Source organism: Trichechus manatus, unplaced genomic scaffold, assembly GCF_000243295.1.
Source record: "Trichechus manatus latirostris isolate Lorelei unplaced genomic scaffold, TriManLat1.0 scaffold00212, whole genome shotgun sequence".
Lineage (NCBI taxonomy): Eukaryota > Metazoa > Chordata > Mammalia > Sirenia > Trichechidae > Trichechus > Trichechus manatus.
The window spans coordinates 2,160,251-2,171,209 of NW_004444148.1; the positions used below are offsets into that span (position 1 = coordinate 2,160,251).

Here is a 10,959-nt window from a genome sequence, read left to right on the forward strand (position 1 = left end):
TGGTTTAAATATATTTTAATAATCACCAATCTTCTGGAAAAAACTAAAAATAATGTTTTCAGTCCTTCAGCTAATGGGAAAAGGAACATTTCCAGGTACGTTACTGTATAATAGGTGCTGGCCTGCACTTCTTTGCTACATTAATAAGGATGCCCATTTCCCAGCCCTATCATCTCTTCTTACCCTGCTTATTTTTCTTCATAGGATCCCTGCCTCCCACACCTCCATTAGAGTGGAACTCCATAAGAACTAGGACTTTATCAGTTTTGTTCGTTGTCTATGCCTAGAACAGTGCCTGGCACAAAATAGAGGTTTAATAAGTATTCATTGAATGAATGGCTGAATGATGAACTGAAGGTTTGTGACTTCCTGTGCCATGTGAGTTTGTTCCCAGAGGAAAAAGAGGCATGTTTTGGTTATATACTTCGAACTTGGAATCAGGAATTTTTGTGTTTATTTGCTTCCTGTTTATTTTTAAATTATCTTTTGAAGTACTCATAAAGATACTTCAAGACTGAGAGCCTCCCTAATGCCCAAGAATGAGCGTTTTAGATCAGAGGACAAGTACATTAAGTTTACAATTGAACTGAAGATTAATCAAATTAGGAGCCAAAAATATGGGGAAAATAAAAACAGCTTGACCATCTCCAAAATGGCCATGGAAGTCAGAAGGTCAATGAGAATTGACATACAAAATCTGCTTTGCCTCAGACTTGTCTGTTGCAAATTTCATAGGTGCAGAGGAATTTTGGCCAAGATCTTGATCATAGGAGGCATTCTCCATTCCCCAAGTTAGAATTGGCGCGTAGATATGCATAAGTTGTTTCAGAGTTAGCAGTTATTTAGTGAGTTTACTGACTGAACCTTTTAAAGATAATGCAAATATCAGTGACTTGTTCAAAATCTATAAAAATAGAAATGGCCCTGGATTAGACGCTGTGGTCCCCACACCACATTCCATTGGCCCACCTGATTTCAGTGCAGCCATGGTGGGCAGTGCTGGCAGGCATATTGCAGGGCACATTTCCAGTGTCTGCTTAGGCTTTTCCCAAGGTAGGCAAGGACACTCAGCCCATGTACAGGAGCAGCCTAGACACATATGGGAATTAACACCCCAAGAGCAACCTTCAACCAGTGGATGATGGGAGTTGTTGGATAAATGTCCTGGCCTCCCATCCCTCTGTAGGAGATGGGGAAGCACCTTCTACATGGCTCCTCTGGGGGCCTCAGTACTTGTGGGTCCCAACTGGCCACTGCGGTAACCAGTCAATAACATACACTTTAGTAGCTGTTCTCCCATCCCTTCCCACTTCTCTCCATTCCCCTGCTTCAGATTCCAGGGATCATCTTCCAAATAAATTGCCCATACTCAAATATTTGTCTCCAGCTCTGGTTTCTTAAAGCAGTCCTAAGAAATAATGCTTGAAATAAAAGCAAACTGCTAAAAAAGACCGGCCTTACTGTTGTGACAGAGACTGGAGGAACCCCTGAGACTATGGCCCCCGGACACCTCTCTAACTCAGAACTGAAACCACTTCTGAAGCCCACTTTGCTGACCAAGATTAGCCTATAAACAAACAATAAACATGTGAAGAACGTGCTTCTTAGTTCAATCAAATATACGAGACCAATTCTTGCCCAAAAGGAAGACGAGAAGGCAGGAAGGAACAGGGACTGGACGAGTGAACAGGGAACCCAGAGTGGGAAAGGGGAGCATGCTGTCACATTCTGAGGGTTGCAACCAATGTCACAAAACAGTATGTGTATAAATTTTTGAATGAGAAATTAACCTGAGTTGTAAACTTTCACCTAAAGCACAATACAATTAAAAAAAAAAAAAAAAAAAAAAAAGCAAACTGTTTGTCCCCAGAATCAAGGACTGACAAGGAAACAGCTGGCAGGCAACAAGCTCTGAAACTGGACCAAGGAAAACAGACGCTGGCATCACTTCCTAGACACAGCATATGCTGATATGCTGGCTTCGTCCCTGTAGTTTCTTCTTCGCCTTTTTAAATATGTGTTTCATTAGGACCATACATTACCCTCCTGATTTCAAGCCTTGCCTTTTTTTTTTTTTTTTTTTTTTATTCTGCAGATTCTTCTGGGAAGCCTCAATTCACCAAGTGCCGTTCACCTGAACTAGAGACATTTTCATGCCACTGGACCAATGGGGTTCATCACAATTTAAGGAGCCCAGGAGCCGTACAGCTATTCTATATTAGAAGGTGCAGGCTTCATGCCTTTCTGATTTTTCTATCCTTTGATTTACTGATTAAAATATACTGAGTTGCATGTAGTGGTAGGAATGGAAGTGATTTATTTTGGCGACCTAAATACATTCATTCATTCTTATTCAAAAAATATTAAGTAAGCCCTGACTATGTGTTGGTTACTGTTTTAGGCACTAGAGATACAGCAGTGATATGAAAAAGATAAAGTCTATGATCGCATGGAGATTCCTTTACAGTGGGAGGGGACAGACAACTAAAATTAAATAAGTAAAATAATGTCAGCTGGTAATACAGGTTATTAAGAGAAGTAAAGCCAAAAATAGACTAGCACTGTGTCAGTGTGAGAGACAGTGAGTGCGTGAACATATGGGTGACAGTGTGTGTGAGTGTGTGTGCGTGGGCATGAGTGTGAGAAAGTGAGCATATGAAAGTGGGTCACAGTGTATGTGTATGAGTATATGTGAGAGTGTGTGTGACTACGTGCAAAAGCGTGCATGAGTGCACGTGAGTGAGACAGTGAGCGCGTGGCAGTGTGGGTGAGAGTGTGAGTATGCTGGGGTATATGTAAGCGTGTGCGTGCGCATGAGAGTATGCATGAGTGTGAGTGAGTATGGGAAAGTGTGGGTAAGAGTGTGTAAGTGAGTGTGTTTAGAGGGGTTAGATGATATTTTAGCTGAAGAGTTCAGAGGAGGCCTCTAACGTGTAATAAGGGAGGCTGTGGATACACTAGTGGCTTAGTGGTTAAGAGCTATGGCTGCTACCCGAAAGGTTGGCAGTTTGAATCCACCAGGCACTTCTTGGAAACCCTATGGGGCAGTTCTACTCAGTCCTATAGGGTTGTTGTCAGTCAGAATCATGAGTCAATGGCAACGGGTTTGGTTTTGGTTTTTTATGTGAAAATCAGGGAGAAAGTCTGTTCAAGCAGAGGAAAATGCACGTGCAAAGGCCCCTGAGGCAGGACCAGGTGTGCTGGAGACCAGCGTGGATGGCACAGGGTGGGAGACGGGGAGTGTGATATGGGAAGGGATCAGAGGCTTAGCCTGGGCCAGGCTGTGCCAAGCTTTGTAGGCTATGGCAGGGCTTTGGATTTTACTTTATCTGTGATGGGAAAACTTTGGAATTTTTTTAAAGATATGTGTTTTAAAAGACTCTGTTTGGTTGCTATGTAGAGAATAGACTGTGTTCCTTTAAATTAATTACATTCAATAAGGGACTGTAATACTTTTCCATTTTTGCGAGTGGTCCTCTGAGAAACAGGGAAAGAGTGAAACAGAGATCTCAGTGTAATCACCACCCAATAATTTATTCTAATCCCTCACCTGGCATTATTTCTACTTCCATTTACTCTTACGTTGTACCTTTTTCTTTTTAACTTTTTTTAATTTTAGGCTCAAACACTCCATCATTTCCTCTTTTCCACACCAAACCCAAGAAAGGCCTAGGCCAAGAAATGAAGTTATTGAGGACTTAATCCTAGGCTCACGTTGCTCTAGAACATGATGCCTTCTACCTTCCAAGGAGTGGGGAGCAGGAAGTAAATTCAGCGAGCAGTTAAGACAAAGGGCTTAGGGCCAACAAGCCAGCATTCCAGCCTGGCTCCAGCCCTCACTCACTGAGTGACACTGGACAGATTTGTCAGTCTGTCCCCAACTTGGCTTCCTAATCTGCAGAGTAGACAGAACAATCCTGGCCTTGTGGCTTTTTGTGAGAAATTTATTAAATAATACATGAAAGACACTTAGCACAGTCCTCGGCACATAGTAAGTGTTATGGATTGAATTATGTCCCCAAAAAATATGTGTTGTAAATCCTAACCTCTTAGGCCTGTGGTTATAATCCCTTTTGGGAATGGGCTGTCTTTGTTATGTTAATGAGGCAGGATTAGTGTAGGGTGTAGCTTGAGTCAATCCTTTTTGAAATATAAAAGAGATTAAACAAGCAAGCAAGTAAGCAGAGATAGGGGAAGAGAGATGCCAAGCCACATGAAGATTGCCCAGGAGCAGAAGCTCAAAAGAGACAAGAACCTTCGTCTGAGCTGACATAGAGACAGAGAACCTTCCCCTAGAGCCAGCACCCTGAATTCAAACTTCTAGCCTCCTAAACTGTGAGAAAATAAATTTGTTTGTTAAAGCCACCCATTTGTGGTGTTTCTGTTAAAGCAGCACTAGGTAACTAAGACAGAATTCAGTACCGAGAATGGGGTGCTATTCTAACAGATACCAAATGTGGAAGTGGTTTTGGAAGTGGGTAATCGATAGAGGCTGGAAGGGGTTTAAGGTGCCTATTAGTAAATTCCTAGATTACCTTGAAGAGACTGTTGGTTGAATTATGGACATTACAGGCGATTCTGGTGAAGGCTCAGAAGGAAGTGATGAAAGCTATAGAGAAAGTCTCTGTTGTCTTAGAGAATACACAAGGCTCTAGCAACAGAATGTTGGATGATAAATGTGCTTCTAGTGAGGCTTTAAAAGAAAATGATGAACATGTGATTGGACAATGAAGGAAGAGCAATGCTTTTTATGCAGTGGCAAAGAACTTGTCTGAATTATGTTCAAATGTTTGATGGGAGGTAGAACTTGTAAATGATGAACTTAGCTATCTGGATAAGGAGATTTCTAAGCAAGATCTTAAAGGGATAGTGTGGTTTCTCCTTGCTGCTTATAGTAAAATACAAGAGGAAAGAGACGGACTTAAAAATGAACTGTGCAAATTGAAAACAAAACTTAAAGATTAGGAAAATTCTGTCGTACAAACTAAGGACACTTGTCCTAGAATTTTCATCAAGGACATGGCTACACAATCTTTTGTTAAAGAGATTAAGCCTGAGACTGATGGATCTAACCAACTACCACAGCAGAAAACCGATCAACTTAGACTGAAGGGGAAGAGAAAGAACGAAAGGAGAGAATGTTATCTGCCTCTTGGAATTCTACAGGCAGGAAACTGGCCAAAGGAGCTACATCTGTTGTCTTCAAGGAAAAGAAAAGAACCATCCCTGGAACAGCTCAGAGATCAGTAGAACTATTGGAAGGAGTGTGGAAAGCAAGGCCTTCTCCATTTCAAAGAGTGGGGCAACAATCTCCTAGATCTCAAAGGGTGGAGCCACAGCCTCTTAGGTTTCGAAGAGTCAAGTCTTCACCCTGAATTCAGACTTCTAGCCTCCTAAACTGTGAGCAAATAATTTTCTGTTTGTTAAAGCCACTCATTTGTGGTATTTCTGTTATAGCAACACTAGATAGCTAAGACATTAAGTACTCAATAAATGCTATTCTCATCATTATTGATTGTGTAATAATAATGAAAATAATGATATAGAATTCCAGTTTCTGCACTATGAAATGATTTTTGATTCTTTACTGTTTGTGATTATTAATATGCTATACATCCATTTTTAATGCAGAGCTGAGTACTTAATTTGCAAATAAATACTTTCAGTTGGTTATCAGGACCAGGCTTGTCCACCTTCTCGGTATGAAAGAGATCCCTTGGATATACCCTCAAAGGTCACACAGAGATGAGGTGGGTGAACACTGAATACATTTTTTTTTTCTTTAAGGCTGATCCTGCAGAGAGATAGAGTCCAATACGCAAAACTGATTTGTATAAATGCATTCAGACAGGGAACTAATATGTTTGGTAATACTTTTGAATATGTGTTGAATTCATTATATCACTTGTAAATGAAGAGAGAGATTTTGTAGGTGCAATCCTCATGTTTTTGCTTCAGCAGCTCAGAAAGCCAGCTCAAGCAGAACAAGTAACATAAATTATTTGTACAATTATTTGTAAAGAATAAATAGAGAAACAACAGAGTAACCTTTTAAGCTGGACCACTTTATGGAAATATGTTTTTCACCACGCTAATATTCACCAAATTTGAACCTAAGCCAAAAGATAAATCCAAAGATATGGAAATGTCACAAATATATATTTGACCCTTACCCTCATCCATCAGAGCCACTGCACTTTGCTTACGAGGTTCTGCTGCACACCCCAGGCTTTCCACATCCCTAATCCAAACACAGGCTCGGTACTAACAAAGACGTCACTGAAAGTTTGACCAGTTGGAGGGAAAATCTTGTACATATTCAGAAGAATGTCATTAGTTTGTTCCCTAGTGGAGTTTGTGATCCCAGGGAGAAAAAATTGTCACATCCTTAGGCACCTAAACTACCATGGTTGAGTGCTAGCTCAAGTTTGGAAAATCAGTATTTTGTGTTTTCTCTATAAAATATTTTCTTTATAAAAATAAAGCTATCCTAAATATCTTAGCAAAGAGGCTAAAGTAGAGGGCCAGCCAAAAAGAGGAAGACCCTTAAGAAGATGGATTGACACAGTGGCTGCAACAATGGGCTCAAACATAGCAAGGATTTTGGGGATGGCGTCGGACCGGGCAGTGTTTCATTCTGTTGTGCGTGGGGTCACTGTGAGTTGGAACCAACTTAACAGCACCTAACAACAACAACAAGCAAAAGTGCCTCGAGTCCATAGCCCAGAAGTATTAGGAATATTAGGACTAGACTTCACTGATCAGTGTACGCTTGCATTAGACTTCTCATTACCAACTTACCCAAAGATGACAATACACATGCACTTTTTGACTCTCATCATTGTTTCTTAGAATTCAGTTGCCAGGCAACTCCTGGAGCTATAGAATTATGCCTCCCCGTCCCTGACGCACAAAAGGTGATATGATTTCATCCCTGCTGGAGTCAGTGGAGGCAGGAAGGAGTGATGCATTGAGCTTTCAGCTCCCTGGCCTATCTTTGGTATCTAAATCAGACTGACTTTAAAGACAATAGGCTGTCAACAGGACAGCAGAGGGCAGAGCCAAAGGCAGTCAGAGGCTTTGCTTGGATCTGCTCCCTGCCAGGTAAGCTGGCAGAGGGGCAGCCTCAGCTCATTACGGCAGCTGATTCTGGACAGTTCTCTGCAGCCCCTGAGATGAAGACCATGCCAAGTTCAGGCTTTGAGCTTGGAAGAGACTCAACATAAATGCAAATTACAGGCATGGCAAGAGGAGGCTCTGGGCAGCATATCAAGGGTGCTCTACTCTAGGTCCCTAGCATGCAGATGCCTGTTTTCAAAGGACATGGATGAGTGAACCCTGAGTCACTATGGATGTATCCCTCTCCACTTCTGCCATCTCCCACACTATGCCCTCCACAAAAATTATTGTGGCCTTTTTTTAAAAAGCTTACTTTAGATGCAAGTTTGTGGAGCAAATTAAAAGGGAAAAAAAGCATTGTTTCTTTTCTTTCTTTCTAAGAAAAAGATTAAATTTTAAGCCTAAAATGCATGAGTTGTGTATAATGAAAACAGTGGTCCTTAATATATAAATGATGTTTTATGTTTATTATTTCTTTTCCAATTGGTTACCTTTAGGTGGAAAGTATTTCTTCTGATCTTTATTCTGATATTTTTTATTGATAGTCTCTTTCTACTTGTCTCTCTCCTTCTATTTCATTAGATTGTCTGAGAGTGAAGCTAAAATATTTAGCTTTGGGGAGTAAGAGAAGAGGAGATAAGCTTCTATAAATTGGCCTTAGTCGCTTTTATACAGATTCAATCCTCTGTAAGCAGCCGACAGAGTATCTGTTTTATCAATCCATTTGGACTTTTTGTGTAACTGTAATAGTTTAATATGTAAGTTTTATATATTGGTTTAAAATAAAATTCAAGTTTGGTTAAATGATAAGGGGGTGGGGAGTTGTGTTTTTGATCAAGCATTTCTTGATTTAAGATAAGTGCTTTAAGTTGTTTGTCCTGTGGAGCTAATGGATTTGAGATAATCCAAACATGATTTTTCCACACGGTCCCCATGGGGACCAGGCTGCTGACATGCCAGAGTTGAGAAATTGTGTGAAACACTGCAAAACTAACCTCCCTATTCCAAATCAGGCCCTGCTAAGAACTGGCCCAAAATTTCAGAACATTTTGGAATTCTGAGTTTTCTCACTTTAAAACTATCAATTATCCTAAATACATTTGATATCCCCTATACTGTTATCCAGAGTCCTGGTGGCATAGTGATTAAGAGCTAGGGCTGCTAACCAAAAGATCGGCAGTTCGAATCCAGCAGCCCCTCCTTGGAAACCCTGTGGGGCAGTTCTACTCTGTCCTATAGGGTCGCTATGAGCCAGAATCGACTCGATAGCAATGGGCATATTGTTATCCAGAGCCCTGGTGGTGTAGTGGTTAAGAGCTAGGGCTGCTAACCAAAAGGTTGGCAGTTCAAATCCACCATCCACTCCTTGGAAACCCAATGGGGCAGTTCTACCCTGTCCTATAGGGTCACTCTGAGTTGGAATAGACTCTACGGCAATGGGTTTGTTTTTTGTTTGTTTTTATTTTTTTATAATACTGTTATCCACCACTCGTCTATCAGTTTATCATACTGTGGTAGCTTGCGTGTTGTTGTGATGCTTGAAGCTATGCCACCAGCATTTCAAATTCCAGCAGGGTCACCCATGGTGAACAGGTTTCAGCTGAGCTTCTAGACTAACACAGACTGGGAAGAAGGACCTAGCAATCTACTTCTGAAAACAATGGTCAGTGAAAACCTTATGAATAACAGTGGAGCATTGTCTGATTTAGTGCCAGAAGATGAGCCCCTCAGGCAGGAAGGCCCTCAGAAGACGACTGGGGAAGAGCTGCCTCCTCAAAGTAGAGTCAACCTTAATGACATGGATGGAGTCACGCTTTCGGGGCCTTCATTTGCTGATGTGGCACGACTCAAAATGAGAATAAACAGCTACAAACATTCATTAATAATAGGAACGTGGAGTGTACGAAGTATGAATCAAGGATAATTGGAAGCTATCTAAAATGAAATGGAATGCTTGAAGATCAATATACTAGGCATTAGTGAGCTGAAATGGATTGGTATTGGCCATTTCAAATTGGACAATCATATGGTATACTATGCTGGGAATGAGAAATTAAAGAGGAATGCTGTTGGCATTGTCAAAAAGAACATTTCAAGATCTATCCTGAAGTATAACACTATCAGTGATAGGATAATATCCATACAATTACAAGGAAGACCGGTTAATACAACTATAATCCAAATTTACACGCTAACCACTAATGCCGAAGATGAAGAATTTGAAGATTTTTACCAACTTCTACAGTCTGAAATTGATCAAACATGCAATCAAGATGCATCAATAATTACTGGTGATTGGAATGCAAAAGTTGGTGTAAAAATGGCATGGTGGAGGCGTCTGACCTCCTCTAACTTCACAAAGGGGAAGAAGAGTCAAAATCAATAGCCCAAGGCTGATACCAAAGCCAGACATGCCTCCACCCTCCAAACTTTTTACCAGTTCTGACACAACTGTTCTCTATTTCTCTACTGGGTTCAATAATTCATTGCAATGGCCATACAGAACTCAAAGACCATACTCACAGTTATGGGGTTTATTAGGGAAGTGTAACAGGTTACAATTCAGGTTCAGGAATGCTCAGGATTCAGTTCTTCAATCAGGACAGCCTATTCTCAGCAGTGCCCACAGGCAGGTCTCCCTCTGGCCCTTGGCTGCTCAGCCAAGCATCTGCCAGGCTTAGGCAAGTGTTGCAGAGCTCTTTTAGATCAGCTGATAAGTATCCAGAGGCACCCCACTCCACCAGTAAGCTTCAGCCCGAAGAAGCTCAGCTCTAGCTCTGTGGATCAGCAAACCTACCTTCACCAAGTGCCAGGAGGCACCCTATTCCACTAGCAAGCCTCCTTCCTGGAGGCACTCAGCTTTCTCACTCTGTGGGCTGAAAAGCCCACCGTGCCGTCTCCTGTCAGTCTCCTGCCTCTGCTGCCACCCTTTCTCTGCCACTGCTTCTCGCCGTCTGCAGTGTAACAGCTCTCTCTCTCTCTGTCTCCTGGATCTAGGAGGTTCTCAGCTTGGAAATCGCGGGTCCAAAGGATATGCTGCACTCCTGGCTCTTGTTTCTTGGTGATGGTGAGATCCTCCCTTCCCACCTCTTGGATGGCTTTATTTTAAGCCTAGTTGGGTGGCAGAAGTGACCAATCACCTCATTAGGGTCCTATACACCATATTTGCATAGTCCCACCCCCACAAGGGTGCTATGCACCTTATTTATATTATTATCAAGCTATCTAATCCCATTGGTGGGCCACAAGCCCCTCATCTGCATAGTCTCACCAGTCATTTGGTGGGAGTTACAAAGAAACAGAAACTTGCTCTTGAACATCATGATAAAGGGAGAGAAGACTGAAGTTGTCAAGGATTTCATTTTACTTGGATCCGCAATCAGCACCCTTGGAAGCAGCAATCAAAAAAACAAACAACGCATTGCAGTGGGCAAATCTGCTGCAAAAGACCTCTTTAAAGTGTTGAAAAGTAAAGATTCCACCTGGAAAACTAAGGTGCACCTGACCCAAGCCATGGTGTTTTCAGTCACCTCATATGCATTCGAAAGTTGGACAATTAATAAGGAAGACCGAAGAAGAATTGACACCTTTGAATTATGTGTTGGCAAAGAATACTAAATATACCATGGACTGCTGAAAGAACAAACAAATTTGTCTTGGAAGAAGTACAGCCAGAATGCTTCTTAGAAGCAAGGATGGTGAGACTACGTGTCACATACTTTGGACATGTTATCAGGAGGGATCAGTGCCTGGAGAAGGACATCATGCTTGGTAAAGTAGAGGGTCAGCAAAAAAGAGGAAGACCCTCAATGAGATGGATTGACACAGTGGCTGCAACAA

General features: G+C 41.6%; 1 protein-coding gene across 1 annotated transcript in view; it reads left to right on the forward strand.

Moving 5' to 3' along the window:
• The window catches only part of GHR (growth hormone receptor), a 163,206-nt gene that overhangs the window by 126,775 nt on the left and 25,472 nt on the right, over positions 1-10,959 (forward strand). Inside the window, exon 3 of the mRNA XM_004388441.3 lies at positions 2,096-2,225. Within this exon, the coding sequence (XP_004388498.1) occupies positions 2,096-2,225 (130 nt within the window). The remainder of the gene's footprint in view (positions 1-2,095; positions 2,226-10,959) is intronic.